This window comes from Anoplopoma fimbria, chromosome 4, assembly GCF_027596085.1.
Source record: "Anoplopoma fimbria isolate UVic2021 breed Golden Eagle Sablefish chromosome 4, Afim_UVic_2022, whole genome shotgun sequence".
Lineage (NCBI taxonomy): Eukaryota > Metazoa > Chordata > Actinopteri > Perciformes > Anoplopomatidae > Anoplopoma > Anoplopoma fimbria.
The window spans coordinates 13,602,027-13,619,699 of NC_072452.1; the positions used below are offsets into that span (position 1 = coordinate 13,602,027).

The window sequence follows — 17,673 nt, forward strand, 5'->3', positions numbered from 1 at the left end:
AAAGTGGAAAATGACAATATTGAGGCACTTGAATGAAAAAAAAAATTGTGTAGCTCTTTTTATTGATGTGTCAAAGGCTTTTGACACAGTTGACCATGTCAACCTAATTGATAGAGTCTACATTATTGTCTAATTTACTGGGTCATCTTTCCTTCCTCAGTATATCAAAAGGCGTGCCCCAGGGTTTGATGCAAGAACCTCTATGGGGCTATCATTGACTCAAAACTATGTATTTTTGCGTGAAGAATAGTTGAATTGTATCTCAATCCCCGTGTGCGTTTTCAGATTTGTATTCGTCTAAAAAAATAGATCTCCAAATTAGTATTCAGATTTGTAAGTGTATTGAGATATGTAAATGTGTAGACAAAACTGTAAATGGGTACACAGATACTATTTGATGTCTTGGATGTCACATGTGACTTTCGCTTTACTTCCTTGGTAAAGATATGTAAATGTGCGTGTACATATATTAATTTACATACTGCCAATCATGTGCAGACTACATTATATATGTATATATGTATATACATATATAATGTATACATGTATATACATATATAATGTAGTCTGCACATGATTGTATTTGTACCTGTCATTTCCATTTGCCACCACCCGCTTTCGTTTTTTCATACCTTATCCGACACAAATTCTTCTCATCATATTCACTCCACCACATTTATTACTCCTCTCCCTTCTCTCATAGTCTCTCCTCTCTTAGCTCATGCTTCATTAGTGATATCCATAGATTTGAAAAAAGCCACACCTTTACTTCAAAGACTCAGCAGGTTGTCAACAACCCACAGGAGCAATTAACAAGCCCTTCAGCTGGATACCGCTGATGTATTTTTGCGTGTGTGTGTGTGTGTGTGTGTGTGTGTGTGTGTGTGTGTGTGTGTGTGTGTGTGTGTGTGTGTGTGTGTGTGTGTGTGTGTGTGTGTGTGTGTGTGTGTGTGTGTGTATTATAGGTGTTTAGTTCAGGAGCTAACTGGATTTGTTTCAACAGACTAACATGGAGCAACACGTGTGAAACATAATCAATTACATTCTAATTGGTCACGGCCTTCATCATTGCATGACTGAGGAAAAACAGCTTAAGGCTATTTACTTTACTCTTTAGGAGACTAGTTGCACCTGGGTGGCACAGAGCTCAGATGTAGCTCAAATCCACCTAATGATGCTGAAAAGATAAAGCATATGTTTTCTAATTTATGGGCTGGATTATTTTTACCCTAACACTTTCCCAATAACTAGAAAAGTGTACTCAGTAGAGTGTAGACCTCCACCAGGTGTGTCTGCAAACACCACTGCTGTAATGTTCATCAAACACATTTGATTTCCCCCCAGGCTTTAGCCTGGAGGAGATAAAAATGCTTTGTAAGAATGTGGTATTGTGACCTGTTTATACTTTTATATATGCAGATTGTGTCTGGATAAACTTTAAACTGGTGTTGTTTCTGACCGCTCCTGGCACTTGAGTTGCCCCTGAAATGACCACCTAGGCTCTGATTTTGCTCTTCCTTTGCATTTGATGATATCCGTGGAAACTGCAACCTTCAAGACATACAGCTACTGTGGTAATCTTCAGATGATTGGGATTGCTGTTTGCATACCGGGTGACAACCTCAGACAACCTCAAAATCAAAGAAGTTGTCAATAAATACATAAAATAGGTGACATATCAGAGAGAGGAAAACAGGGGAACTTGGTATTAATAGTAGCTGGGGTTGGCAGTTTGTCATACTTCTGTTTATGCAACAGCATGGATCAGGTTGTCAACAACATAAACATATGTTACCACTACACTGAATCAAGCCCAACCATAACACCATGTGGACTAAGCAATGAGATGTCAATAAGTTCTCAGTCCTTATTCGATGTGTTTACAGACATGGAATGGTCACCCAAAATTGAATTAAATGCCGAGTGTGAGCATTGGCATTGTGGGTGCTTTACTATAAAATTAGCTGTGCATCTTACCACATTGTCCCTGCTCAGGACCTCAAGAATGTTGTTGAGCAGCTCCAGACTATTTCTCCTCTCATCATGAGGCCCGTCAGCCATACTGGCCAGCGCCCCGCCCAGCTCCCGCAGCATCATGGGTAACAACACATCACGGCACTCTGTAGAGGAACAAAATCACATGTGGTTAAAGATGACAGTCAGGTTCAATAAGCACGTCTGTAAGAACAATTGGATAGTGTGAGGAAGGCAAAGCCTTAAAAGATGAGAATGCCTTAAGATGTTTAAACACAAACTTCAACAGTCACATCATCAAGATTTACTTTAATGTGATTTTCCTCTGAAAAACACTTCAAAACATAAACCCTGGACCCTTACATCAATTGGTGCAGCACCTGTGTAGACAGCTGCGCTCACACAGCTTTGAGTAATGATGCCACTGCACCCTGAAGAAGAAATTCAACCATAACCCCAGTCTGCACAATGGAGTGGTATCAATCAAGTGTCTATTTACAGTCCCATGCATGTCTGCTGCTCCGTCAGCCACACAGGCAACTCATCAATCACCATGGCCTAATGTTTCCTCCCTCACATCTCTCTGATTGATCCTAATATTTACTAATTCACGTGTTCATTTGGTCACAGGTGCAATGAGTCATCAGTAAGTACTTTAATAAAATATTATGTCAAAGTCAAAATGGGACAAACTATTTCACCCAGTGTGATCTTGAATTCTTAAAGAAAACTTATTTTTCTTACATGCCTCCACAGTGAACGGGAAATCTAAAAACTCTAAAACCTTACTATTTCAAAAAGTTTCACACTTGTGCCTGGCATACTTGTCCGTGCGATTGCAGAGGAGTCCAAAGTGTTTTAATAGTAAAGTTTTAGCAAAGATGCATATGTGGATAAATGGGACTTGGATTATACTGCATGAGTTGTGTGTTTTGTAAACTGATGTTTTAATATAATTATGCTGCTAAACGCGGCCACCATTTACTTTATTCATCAACACTTTTCTCTGTTATTTGATTTTCCGTTTAGCGTGGACGCATGCGAGAAAAAAAATATTCAAGAAAACAGGGTAATACTGGGTGGGTAATTGATATACATTATGATTATTCCTTTGAGACAGCCATAGTTAAACCTACAGTACATGGAGGCATCTATTACTATTTTTATTACTTAGACCAGGTGCTAAACATCTCCATAAATTCTTTATGGATGTTATATGGTCCCAGTCTTCTCTGGGAATTGTCCAAACTCATTTGGGGAATAATAGTAAATCACTGAAGGACTAAAGAAGTAAAAGTACTGTCATGAAGTGAAGTTAAAGCAGCATTATTATATTGACCTAACAAGATTAATGTCATCCACATAAACCAAATAACTTTTAAGTTTAATGGCATACTTGGGGTGGGAGATCCTAATTTTAAACAAACAAATATAACCTTCTGCTTAATAAAATGGTTGACTTTTTTTTAAGATATGTTTCTAAATTTTTCGCTTTATTGAGAATTTGTTGACACAAAACAACAGTACTCTTCTCAAACTACACCTTGTTTTCCAAACTCAATTTGACTCAACACGCTTTGAAAGATAATTCAAATTATTGATTTTCACTCTACTTAAATTCTCATCTGATATTGTTTAGAAGTCAGCAGGGCCCTGGCCAAATTACCTACGGACAGTCACAATTGATAGGTTACAGTTAATTGATTTTTAAGACGTTGATGCCGAATTTAAGATTATGTTATAAGTCAAATAATCGAACATGTCAACATTACATTTATCCCCACAGAAAGTAAAAGCATTGATGTAGGCTTGCCGACAAATACAAGTAACTATAGCAGATCTAACTCCATAAAAAGCATGTAATGCTGATGTTAGCTGGTGACTTAATTACTATAACAAACTTGATTGTCAAATGGGTCCCACTTTGGCCAAGGTGGTTTTTGATCATGGATTTGGCCTGAAGGTGGAATAATTTACCTAAAGGTCAACTTCAATGTTTAATACAAATGATGTACTATGCAGAAAAGTGTGATTGTAATGTAACTGATCCTTCTTATTATTTCTACTTTTCTAGCTTGACCTCTACCTTTCTTGTCATCTTCTTTCTCCATCGTTCTGCCCCCCCACCTCCTCCACCTCGTCCCTCTCTTGTAGCTGCGAGTTGACAGAGCACATTAAAAGCTCATTTAGGCTGATGCTCGTTAGCTCCATTATTAACTGAGCCAGGCTTATACGCCTGCTGAGTGGACCCTCATCATCAACACTCACTCCATCACACAAACACGGAGAGACGACAGGGGGGGTAAAGAGAGACAGGGGTAAAATGCATGAGTCACTTAATGCCTTCAATGACTCATAGAAATTGAGGGAGGAGACGGAGGATGAGACAGAGGAGGAGACGGAGGAGGGGCCTGGATAGGTAGAGGAAATCCATTGGAAGAAGGGGGTTGTTTCAGTGAGAAAACTGGACAGAGTGGATGTCAAACAAAAAATTTGTTCTCAGTGCCATGCAATTTAAATATAATTAACGTAATGTTTAATGTGAAACAAATATGTCCATTAAAAAAGGGGGAGGCCTCCCGTGGTCTTAGAGAATGGAGTTTTAGATGCTGCCAGCTTTGTATTCGAGTAGAAAATCTGATAAATCTGTTTAATCCATCAAACAACAAACTCATCATCTTTTATCCTTTCAGATAGAGAAAACAATGGCTTTTGTTTTATTACAGTATTGTTGTGTGTGCAAGAATTAATCCATCTGCCTTACGGGCGCTGGAATATAGCATTAAACCTGAGGAGAACTCCATTCGTGGTTAAATTACCCTAAAGCCACCTGCTTCCTTCTTTCTATTGATCTAAGAAATAAACCCAGCTGTTATTTCTAGGTGCAACATGTTCAGGGGAGAGGGTGTGAAATAGAGAGCAGGTGGGGGGTTAGAAAGTGTATAATATTGTGTGAAACAATGCATACATTTTGTTTTTACTGTGCAATGAGCCCCGCGTAACGAAGATATAACCACAAATTTCAAGGTATTTGCCTACCTTGACCCTATGCTAATGTGCAGTGAGATGGAAGAATACATTTACCGAAACTCAATGCATAACATTACTGCACATCGAGTAGAAAACTAACCCGAATGCATACAAACACACCAGAAAGGCATCTAGTCTTTCGATATGCTGTTTTACATTTAAAGATGAGATAAATACACATGGTCAAAGACAACAAGTTGCCCTTTCTTTGTAGGTGCACTATTTTGTCTTGAGTAATAGTATGATTCGTCCTACTATTCATATCTATTCTTTCAGCTAATATACAAAGTGCTGCCTTGGTCGAAAAACTCGGGGAGAGAAAGAAAGAATCATAGAAAGAGTGGAGATGGAGCGTAATTTAGACAAAGATTGAAACTTTATCTTTTTCATTGTGGTTTTTCTAAATAAATAGAACTTTCAGCAACGGTCAGCAGCAGACATACTCAAGATTTTATGTACATTACTACAGACCTGCAATTTCATTGTGCAAAGACAGTGAAACAATCTGCTCAACTCTGACACAGGAATATTATATATTTTCATAAATTTGAAGAGTGATGGAAAAACCACCAGAGACTGATGCTTATTGAATACTCTTTATACAACCTGTGCTCTCCTGGGAGATTTTGTATGCAGAGTGAAACACCTTTTGTTCAGTCAGCAGCTACTTCTCATCTTTAAATTCACAAAACTTATAGAAAACCATGAGCACCCTAATAGTTAGCTCATCTGCAGCATCTTACTTCGACAGATCTGTTGGGGGCGTGAATCATCTGTTTTGATTTTACCTTCGTTCCCTTTCCCTTCAAAAAGCCTCAGGAGCTCCTGAATATGAGCATAAAAAATGATGAAGTAAAGGCTGCCTTAGCAATGCTCCTCCAGACTCTGTGGCTGATAGTCTTCAGTCACCGTTGTGGAACAGTGCCTTTAACTTTGCAGGTATTTCTCTGCACCTTGCCTGGCCCGGAATAACATCAGGAATGTTAATATCTGCTGCTTCAGCCCCAATGTAAGCTTTCTCAGAGACTTCTTTGAACTGCACCGTGGTCCTCAGGGCTTTCAGTCTTGTAAGAACACCAGCTACAATGGTGTGCAGCTCCCAGGGTCTAGGTCATTCATTAAGAGGCCATTTGAAATTACAGCCATTTCAAAGGAACTATTGCTCTGGGGCACTGCACTGTGGCTGACCGTACACTCTGAAGAAAATAAACTTCCATGCACAGTAATGAACAAGTTCTCTAAATAAACTAATTATGCTTCCACACAGTGGATCACATCAGTTGTCCAATCAAACATGGTTGATGCCACTTATTAAAACCTTTTTAAAACAGATTATGCAAAAGCAAGACTGCGGGTGGAGCTACTTTAGGTCACTGCAGTGATTTTATTTCTTGACTGAGGCACAATAAATGTTAATATAAGAGACAAAATGATGAAAAGAGTTTTATCTGGTTTATCTGTTGAAAGAATTGCATTTATTTGAGCAAGAGTAACTTTCCTTGTCACTGTGAAAAGCAGTTGCTTCCTGACAACATGCAATTAGTGTCTTTGCAGATCTGTTGAGCCCTTAAATGCAAATATCTTGCAAATTTAGCTTCCTCTTACAACCCGAAGCTTCTGCCAGCTTATCCTCCTCTCACTCCTCCTGGTGGCTTCCTTTCCCCCCTTGTGTGTGCCTCACTTTCTTCATCTGTTATTTCTATTCTTTGTGTTCCCTGGTTTTCTATGCATAATGCAATCTCAGTCTTCTCCATCTCAAACTTTCCATTGTTGTTTTCCTACTGGTTTTTGTCTCTTTGCTGATGCCCCTAGGTGTCCTTTCACACCTTCCTCTTGATTCCCATTTCTTGTCTGTCTGTCATAATTCTGCTTACCTACTTCAACATTCCAGGTCAATTTCTTTTCACCACAAAATGTCAGCATAGGATCAGAAGTTTGAAACACAATAACGGATCTGACCATGTGCACATGTAGCTGTGCATACGGCTCAACTACATTAGCCGTGTGCTCTAGATTTTCTCTGGCTTGAGCCACTCAGGCAGAACTTCCTTTCGGGCTCCATACAAATCTGGCATCCTTCTCTAGGATTGGCAGTGTCAAACCCCAGTCATGGCCCTAATCCTATAACCGTAAACCATTTTTGCAGAGGTCTGTTTGGTCGGGCTTGCTAGCAGATGCTTTGTAAAGAAGCAGCCTTAAAAGAGAGGCTGCCTGAGAAGCTCAACTAAGGATTGGAGAGGGGTCAAAAAATATATAATTAAACACACTATAATTTACATGCTATTTTGGAATGGAAAAGGTGAAATTTGACACACATTTGTGACTAAAATGAACATAGGTGAATGCACCGATGGTTTCACTTTCCTATGTTCCACTTGCCGATTGGGGCAACAATGCAGTAAATCAATTCAGCCATGCTGTGGAAGAAAGCCTCGCCAACGGGCACTGACAGGCAAATGGAAATCAATGTCTTAGGGCAAACCTTGGGATGCATTTGAACTTTTTTTCATCAAGCTTTAACCGTTTGACGTTATAAACACAAGTTCAAAAAAACATAAAAATACACAAAGGTGCTGATGCACAAAACACAACTTATTCAGAGCGCACACCAACAGAGCTTCAAGCACTCATCTATATTCAATTGGAAATGTCTATTTATTCTAGCTGTAATCTCAGCCTTTTATTATTAATACCAATGTGTATCTATGTACCCAAGTTTGAACTGTCCTTTTTGTATCTGATTTGGTGGCTCACCGCTATTTCATGTGAAAGAGTTGGAATCTCTTTGTGCCTGTGTGAGCATGTCGTTATGTGTTTGGCTTACCAAGTTTGTGAGAGCAGACAGCGACTAGTGCTGGCAGGCCACCACGCAGAGAGTAGCTTTGACAGCTCAGCAGCCAGCTCATCCCTTCTCTGTTCCATGTTTATCATTTGACAGCTAAACACAATAAACTATAGCAAATGATAATGAGATGCAATCTGAGTTTCTGAGCGCCATGTAAATCAGAAGTTGTCTTCCTCTTTCTCTCCATCCCTCTCTCTTCCCTGTCGTCCCTTACTTTCGGGAGGATAGAGTTATAGAAAAGATGATAATGAGGAGGTCTGGCGGCGCAACGGCAAGTAAATCTTTTCTGTTGAGAGGGGGCTGGGACCAAGCCAAATGTCTTCCCACTTGGTGATGACTAAATGTCTCTCTCAGCAGGTTTTTCATCCCTCTGTGTCACTGTGGGTGTCTCCTCTCATCCACTCCACCTCTCATTTGTCTTCCTCCCTCCTCATATTTTTCCCCCCGTCGCTCCATTTTTTAAACCCCTTTTGAAATACAAAGCTCTACATTTTCTCTGTATGTATTTGGTTTGTGCCTGTCCGTCCTCACTTATCCCTCTTTTTAAATCGCTGGTTCGATACGGTGAGGTGGTAAAATATGTTTGACGAACGATTTGTAAACAAGATAGCTGTCTCAATATGGTTTAGTGGGATGATATTTCTTCCATAAAAATGCATAAAATTGTCTTGCCTGTGTGAATGAGTGCTCTCCCGAATATACAGGGCTATAAGTTACTGATGATAGAGTGCACTGGTGAATTATGTTGATATAAAACGATGCCCGAAAATGCATTTTTCACTTTGATTTTTGCTATGATGCTGATGAGACCTGGCCCAGAACAAATTCTGTCAGCAAAACAAAAGTAAACACAATCACAGCAAAGGGCGCTGTCTTGAATATAATTGCTTTTCTTCAAGTTTTCTTCCAAGTATACATACACACAAACACTTAAAAAAAGAAAACATGTGTGACACTGTGTTTATGCTGATATTTGCTCATTAGTCCAGTCAGAACTGGGCATGTTTTACCACTTCAACAAGAACAACAATAACAAGAAACTGTTGATACTGATCTGATAATCCCTTGAGCTTTGCTTCTAGATGTAGCTTTCATTTATTTGACCCTGTGTTTCAAACAGCTGTCTTAGTCACTGTCTCGGAGTCACCCACTAATTGCCACCCCTCATCCGTGCCTTCCTCCCCTGCTTTGTCTTCCATATGACTATTTAATTGATTGACCAATTAGGCTGTTGGTAGCATTAGTCGCTACAGCGTTTTTGATCAATTTAACCGGGGCAGATCAATGGCAGATCAATGGCTTGCAGTGAACCATGCTACCGCTTTGACTGTTGGGCAGGCTAATCCTCAGTGTCCTCTAGAAGGAGAGTAATAAATCACAAAGCTGCTGGCTCTGTATATCTGATTTTATTTTTTATATCCTGCTTTGTATTTGTTCAGGTTGAATAATAGGGTGAGCACAATTGTGATACCTATTCTGAATCTTCAAATCTTTATTCACATAGTCTTTACGTCATCTCCAATTTACTAAAGTGCTGAAATAATTTGTTGTAATATCTTCAATGCCATCTAATTCAACTGTTATCGCTGCTGCTGTATAATTACCCAGTGTCCCAACAGGGATCACGAAGCTTTAATCAGTCCAAGAGATGTTATTCTGCTGTAACCGGAGAAACACAATCAGACAGCTACAGCACACCATGCTGCTCCGTCAGGTAGCTCCTGTCTCTGGTAAACATTCAACTACTCTCACACTTGTACTAAATTAATTAATGGTTAGTGCTTTGGTACCCCGACTGTTGTGTCCCTCCACTGTCCTTGTCTGCACTCAGTTTCCATTGAAGTCAACCCCCAAACATGGATCAGAATATAAATGAGACAAAGGGAGAGTGTGAGACAGAAGCATTTCCCAAAATGATTAAACTCCATTCACTTTGCTCCATTAGTCTCATCCATCCCTCTTCTCTTCCAGCATTTCATCTACCTTGGCCCAAACTGCAGCCTTTGCAGCCTCTGAATGAATGGCAAAACTACCTCCATCTCTCTCATTAACCCTCTGGAACCATCAGCCCACCGCTCTACAGTAAGCACAGCTATTTTTGGGTTGCCCTGTAAAACATCAGCCAAAATAATTTGGGGCAGACAGCTCCTTTGCTGTCAAACACCCTAACCAAACACACACCAATGCTTAATTTACATTCATAATCCTCTACCAGGTATGGCGGGCAGTTTTTGCTTGGTTTTTGTGAGCATGATCTCAATGTAGTTACAGCAAAGCGTAACAAGAACCTTAATGTGATGCAACAAAGGCTGTTTTAATGTAACACAGCATAAAATAATATAGCAGAGCAAGAAACAGTAGGAGGTAAGGGAAGAGGGGAGAGAAGAGAGTAGGAGATAGAATAGAATAGAATAGAATCGTTTAGAAGAAGTGTGCTGTAAAGATACGGTAGTTCACAAGGAGCAGAGTGGAAAACAGACAGAAGCACTTTTATATTTTAGACAGCCTTAAGAGACATAGCAGCCATATATGTATATTTTTTACTATTCACATTACTGTCTCTTAATATGTCTATATAACTGAAGAAAGAACATATGGGCACATTGGGGCTTATTGGGCCAGCAAACAACCTGTTACACAGACAGACACCATGAGCAGCAGTAAAACTGACAGCTTTGAAATTGCAGCTCAACCAGCTGCTTTGCTAAAGGCCTGGAGAAATCCATAACAATAAATGCATGCAGGTCGCATGTGGTTCATAAACACATTTGCTTACCCTTAGGGTAACCCTCAAACATTTATCAGATACCACATTTTCACTATTAAAAAACACTGGCTTTTTGCATTTGTTTTTAAACGAAGATTTAGTGTCAGTTATAAAAACCTCCTAATCTTACTTTAGACCACATAAATCCGCATTTATAGCCAAATCCAGCTTGGTTACAGTGTAACATCTCAGTCATCTGAAGCCCTCTTACAGGCCAGATGTAGAAAATCACGTTAAGTATCCCCATACCTGGGGCCTAAAGTGACCTGTCACTAAAGCTGATTGGTAGAGAATGCGGGAACAACCGGGATCACTCAACACTGATTAAATCCTGACAATAATAACTGTACAGTTCATCACTCACCCATATTCATCGACCACTGACATGCATCTGTTAAGTAATCACAGCGGGAGAAATATAGACATAGGTGTGAACAATGTCAACAATACGGTATAATGTGCTGCAGCAAAGCACAAGCAATTTAATTAATGGGTTTGCTGTCGTTTATATGGATGGATGTGAATGACACATTAAAAAAAAAAAACACACACTTACACTTACACCATCTCTACTGTAAACACTTTTACAGTAGAGATGGCACAGGCAGCTTTTATGATTTTTCTGTATAATGGGATATTTTCAAGTAGTGTTACAGAGATACCTTGCTGTTGCAATTCAACTTACAAGAGCATTACACCAAAGCAAATGGGGCTTCCTTTAATCTGTTTAATATGTACAACAAGACGAGTGACAAGACTGCAGTCTTTTCTCCAGCTGTACAGATGGAGGAGGGGGAAATGGTGGCCTGGCTGAGAAAATGTAGAGGGTTAGTAGATTGAATCGGGGACTTTGGCAAGCTTTGGGAAATGAGTGTGCGAACACACTGACAGACTCATCCCTCTGTGCCTCTGCTCTTTGCTCTCCCTGATCCCTCGTTCTTTTTTTTCTCCCTTTATCAGTGTTGATGCTCTCAATCTGTCACAGTGATTGCTTGACGGCATTGTAATTTGCCTAAATTGAGCCATAATGCGCCTCGTAAATTTAATTTAGTCTCAAAACCAGATTAACCCATATGACAGGATGCACACGTGTATGTGTGCATTTTGTGTGTTTGTGCGCGTGTATACAGTATGTGCTTGCCAAGATCCTCAATCCCAGGAGCATAAGAGAAAAAAAAAATCCAATCCCTTCAAACACTGCACATGGATGCAACCAGTCATGAGAAAGCCAAGCACATGGACAGGCGAAATCAGCAAGTTGGACACCACACACAGACAAACAAACACACACACATTCATTTCTGACCAGGATTTGAGAAATCGGAATACATGTGACAGGTACTCATTACAAATATGGCAACTGCTTTCCCCCAGAATAGCAACAATCTTATATACATACATGGTAGTTATGGACTTATTATTTTCTGCTTTTTGCTGAATTTCACCAAAATATATGTATTTTTTTCAGAAAGTAGCTGATTTATTTATACCAACTTTCATCTAGATTTTATTTCCCACACACACCTAATAGTTGCTGCCCTCTTGCAATGAGGACACAGAGTGAGTAAAACAATAAATAGAATAACAAGGAATTGTTAAAACACAGAGAGGTTGCATTGCAGTCGATACTTTTTTACCACCCAAATGTTTTGTATTATTGATTTTCTAATCTTTTCTTTTTACATCTACAATAAAAGGAAAATGAATCTACTGAATACAAAAAAAGTAAAAGCCAAAACATAATGATCCCTTGAACCTCAATATTCTACACATTGGTAGCTGTGCAGTAATCTTGATTTAACATTTGGCTTTCTTAATCATTCACTCTCCTTTTAAACTACTGTGTGGACAGCATTTGTCCCTTGGATTCTTATACGATGTCAAACATGACGGTGATCTCTTGTCTCACTGACACACACACACACACACACACACACACACACACACACACACACACACACACACACACACACACACACACACACACACACACACACACACACACACACACACACACACACACACACACACACACACACACACACAAACCATCCTCTTCCATCATCTAACCTCTCCTACCCTGACAGTGACATTCTTCCCAAGAGAGCGAGCTTGGCAGGCCTGCTCAGACAGACAGTCAGACAGGCAGGTAGGGTTATTAAATATGTATTGCAGAGCAGTGATAGGACACCGGGGGCCATTAGCCATTATAAATATATGATCTAGCTCTGCTGCATTTTTAAGCCTCCTGGACGAATGACACCCTAGCATACCAGCCCTCCGATTAGCATCCCAGTGCTAAAATGCATCTCAATTAGACTGAGTGTCAGAGCTCATTTGGTGAGGCGGAGATCGAGATGGAATAGACCAATGTATAAAAGAGCGAATAAATAAATAAGCACGGTGCCAGGGGATGGAGATGGGGGGAGAAGAGGGGGGGAGGAATGCAGGTTTGCTGATAGATTGCGTGTGAGCAGGCCTTAAAACTTGAATCACTCTTGGACTGTTTAATAGCAAAACAGGGCCAGTCTCTCTCTTTCTCCCACAAATTTTTCTATTTTTCACTCTCCCCTAAGCTATTTTGTTTTCCTTTTGGCACCACCACCATCCACCTGTTCTCTCCTCTCTCTTTATCGGTCTCAAATCCCTTGTTCCTTCTTTTTCTAACCAGCCTTTGTCTCTTCCCAACTCCTCTGTCATCCATCTTTCACATCCCTTTACTGCCCCACCTTTACCACTCATCAGGTCATCCCTCTTTTTCCCTGTCTTCCCAGTCTCGATTCCTCTATTGTCCCAAAGATTATTGCCATCTCCTCTTTGTGTCTCTTATCTACTTTCTGTTTTCCATCCTTTCCTTCTCCATTTGTTAATATCTCCTTGGTCTCTCCTTTACCTCTGCCTGACTCCATCTCCATCATTTTTGCATCTGAAGTGTTTTATTCCCAACTGAGACTTCCACCACTTAAGCAATGACAAATTCTCAAAATGGATATTGGCATATCGAAAACACTCAAGGCTATGACTGGAGCTAAAAGTAATAACCATATATCGGCTTCCAAAATGTTAAAATATTGACTAAATTCAGAGGACTTAGTTTGCCAAAATTGATATGTAGCATTTTGGCACGAAACCCTACATTCCTTTGCTTGGTTTCTCTTTATTATGCTCTCTCTTTTCTATCTGATATCCCCATTGCTCCCTCTCCGGTTACTCTCAGCGCTTTCTCCCCTCTCCCCTTCCTCTCCTAGTGACAGAGTGTGACTCTGAGCGGGCTGACAGCTAGCCAGAGACCGAGCCTGTCGTCGACGTCGCCCTCGGGGAATCAATCATCTGAGCCAGGATCAATACCAAAGGACCGTATTCTGGACCGGCCACTGACTTGGCTGGCATCGACTGACTGATGAGAGGACCCACTGCTACACTGGGAAAAAACAACATTCATTTAGCATGCACCACTGCACAAACACTGAAATGCACAAATACACTCCCTGAGACAAATTCATACAAATGTGTTTGCTCCATTTTTGCATGAATGCATTCTCATTACACAACCTGCAATGTCCATGAAGTCACCGAATCCGTCTGGCTCAGCCCAGCATGTGGCCCTTCTCAGTCCCACTCAGAGCGATTTCTGAACCAACTTTGGTCTACCTCAATCACTCACAGCCTACTTCGAATTCTTCAGTTTGCGCTGCAGAGGCCCGATTATTCCCCTTATCGACTCTGTATTATACACCAGCAAAACATTAGCCCACTCTATCCATCACCATGTGGTCCTCTGCAGGGGAAACCACCACTTATCATCCCGCAACAAGCAAATTAGACAGACATCATAGGGCTGAACCCGGGTAGGGGGTAGACTCAGATTGGTGGGGAGTGCGTGATCATTGATGTGTTCTGGATTTAAAAGGTATGATAAACATGTCTCCCCTTCAATTATGCCAAATCTAGTGAAAGTCACTTAAAAGACATGGTCTGAAAAGTGACACATTAATGACAATAAAACTGCAGCACTCTGAAAACACTTCCTATCTTACCTATATGCCTCAAACATTAGGGCGATATTACTTTTTCTCTTTTGGCAGAAGAATTCCTTGTGACATTAATATGGATAACATGTATCTTTCTCTGTATTCACCACCAACACCTGCTGAGGCGTGAATGGCGTAGTCATTCTCTGTTTGCAATAAGGTTCATGAACGTTTTCAGTCTGGGTGGATAGCAAATGTCAACACCTCAAGGACAAAAGAGAACAGATACTGCCAATGACTACAAATATATGTTTAGGTCGATGTTATTTTAACCTGATGACTGTTTAATCTCAGCAAGAGTGACTTGAATTGACATTAACATGGCATTAATTGGTGCCTTTTGTGCTGATTGTAATAAGGTGGTATCTGACTGGGGTCCATTGCACTGATTGTAATGTTAGTGGATGTGAACATAGCAGCACTGAATGAAATGTTTTTTTACAGCATCGACATCAAATGTCCATATTGCTTTCTTTATCTCAATAAAAAATATTTTGTTTGGCAAACTACTCACAAATATCCATGTCGTCTTTTATTTGAATGCTGAAGCACCAGATAATGGTAAAGAAGGTGTATCCTTCATTTTTTTAAACCTCAAAACAAACCAATGAACAAGGTAAATCGTGCAAATATTCACAATTCAAAAACTTTTCATTATGTGCATGATGGGACAGGTCATTTCTATATAAATGAAATCGACTTGAATGTGTGTGTATGTATCAGTAAAGCAAATACAGTGAAAATGCATAAACACTGGTATGACCTTTCACCATTTGGCTGATGCTTTTATCCAGAGTACTTTACTGGATTGCCCTACAGGGAATGGATATACCCTTGCAGTTTGTACCACACTTTTATCCACTGTGCTGTATCAAGATTAAACCTTTGAAGCAAAGGACACCCTTACTGGTCATAAAGTACAGTGGGAACAGCTGTGTGCCCAATCCTGTTGCTGGGCCTGGGATTACTCACTGTATAATAGACCTTTTAATGTGATCTCAACCTTTAAGTAAGAAGTAACTAATGCTCTGTAGGATTTAACCCAGAATGAGTTGGCATTTGTTTTGGTACTGTGCACACCTGTGATTGGTTCTTTACACAAGCATTAAGTCCGCTACTGGTTAGCAGCTCAGTGAGGAGGCCTTTAACTTAAAAAAATGACACACCTTGTCTCTGGAAGAGTTGGCTGCTGACGATTTCAGTCATGGAGGCCACCTTCCGTTTCTGGAGTTTCTCATGGGGGATGCAGGAATAAAAGTCATGCAGCTGCTCACTGGAGAGAGAAAGCAAACAGTGGAATAAATAATCAGCAAGATTATTATATGGGAAGAGCAACGGTTTTCTTGAACATGAGCACAATAAACAAGTTGCCACAAATGATTGCCACCTCACTCTGATAATACGTAATAAGGATCAAAAAAACAACCACACCTTAGTACGTCAAGCTTCAAACATCTCTCCTTTAAGGTCATAAAATAAGTAACCACTAAAAGCAGAGTGCAGCGTAGACATGAGCAAACCTGTGTATGCAGCATGAAAACGAATGAGCCAAAGCCTAAACAAGCTTTAATGAAGACACAGGTTTGAGTCATCCTCCGCCCCAGATTCAATTTTAGAATAATTAAACAGGCTGGTTGCAAGCCCTGATGTCACTTAAGAAGATTGAATGCTCAGAGCATGGCAAACCTTCTGTCTCCATTTTTTGTTCTGTCTCTTACTTTGTCTCCATCTTTTTAAATTATGCCATAGAGGCAGAGGCACTTTCAATAATGGTATAAAAGAATGAAATGCACCACCTCCGCTCCCAAACACAACAAAAAAGGTTTGTATGACTTTTGATGTGCATAAGCTGGCATGAAGACACGCTGGGCCACAGCGGTTCAGTGCAGACTTATCAGGCCCACTAATCATCTGAGCTGAATTTAATTAAAATCCCAAATGTCAGCCTATTCCCACATAGGCCCGGTTCAGACCTGGCATTAACATGCTTCCTGGGTGATCTGATCACAAGTGGACAGCTCTTAGTACAGGTGTGAATATGCCCAGGACACAATAATAGAATATTTTCCAACAGGGAACTAAACTGAAAGTAAAACTTATCTTTACTGTTTTTGTAAAACGAGTCTTGTGGCTATGAAGAGAGCATAGATAAGCTTGCTTTAGGCTCAGTTTCCCTTCCAAAAGGGCTGTCTTAGGCCAAGATAAAGTGGTAAAAATATTCTAAATATAGCGTACACCTAACCAGGCACTGTTATTTTTGGGTGGGCCTTTCTTTTGGGTGGATAAAATCCATTTTGCTGCTGCCCCCGTCCCCAGCAGTATATTGCTTTGCTCCTGTGCTGGTTCTTCTGCTTGTTTCTCCAAACTAGGTGCGTGTCAACCGCCATTAACGTTAGGTAATAAACTGACTATCGATAAATAGCTAAAACAACCCCACTTCAAAACACCCAAGCTTTCTCTTTAATGCCACGTCTGAATAGGACCAAAGATATAAAAAAAAGGACACCTAGAGCAAGCAAAATCAGACAAAAGGTGACGATGTCTGTGCTTGTCCCACCCAGCGGATCACACTGCAGGTGAGTTTACAGCTTTGAAGTCCACCTCATTGCGTGGTGATTGTAATTCACACAGCTTGCTTTTGGAAACTTCGCCTGAGGCATTTCTGATCAGAAATGCAATGGGGACCTTACTTTCAAGTTTAGGGGCTCGGGTATATTTTTGTGCATGTTTGAAGAAGTGAGACAATAGGGGTGAGTGAATGTGTGTGGAAGAAATAAAAAGAGAAAATGAATGACAAACAGTAAGAATATGTGCACTGATTTTTAAATGCTCTGCCCCTCATCATCTTTCTACCTGTGTGTGTGTGTGTGTGTGTGTGTGTGTGTGTGTGTGTGTGTGTGTGTGTGTGTGTGTGTGTGTGTGTGTGTGTGTGTGTGTGTGTGTGTGTGTGTGTGTGTGTATTCGCTGGTGCGTGTCTTTGTGGCAGGTGTTAAAGGTAGCACCTTTGTGACACCGCGTTGACATCG

General features: G+C 40.4%; 1 protein-coding gene across 1 annotated transcript in view; it reads right to left on the bottom strand.

The window, feature by feature from the left end:
• The window catches only part of LOC129089686 (dedicator of cytokinesis protein 2-like), an 89,973-nt gene that overhangs the window by 50,134 nt on the left and 22,166 nt on the right, over positions 1 to 17,673 (bottom strand). The window contains exons 24-25 of the mRNA XM_054596995.1: positions 15,814 to 15,920; positions 1,978 to 2,120 (exon numbers count right to left, since the gene is read on the bottom strand). Of these exons, the coding sequence (XP_054452970.1) occupies positions 1,978 to 2,120; positions 15,814 to 15,920 (250 nt within the window). The remainder of the gene's footprint in view (positions 1 to 1,977; positions 2,121 to 15,813; positions 15,921 to 17,673) is intronic.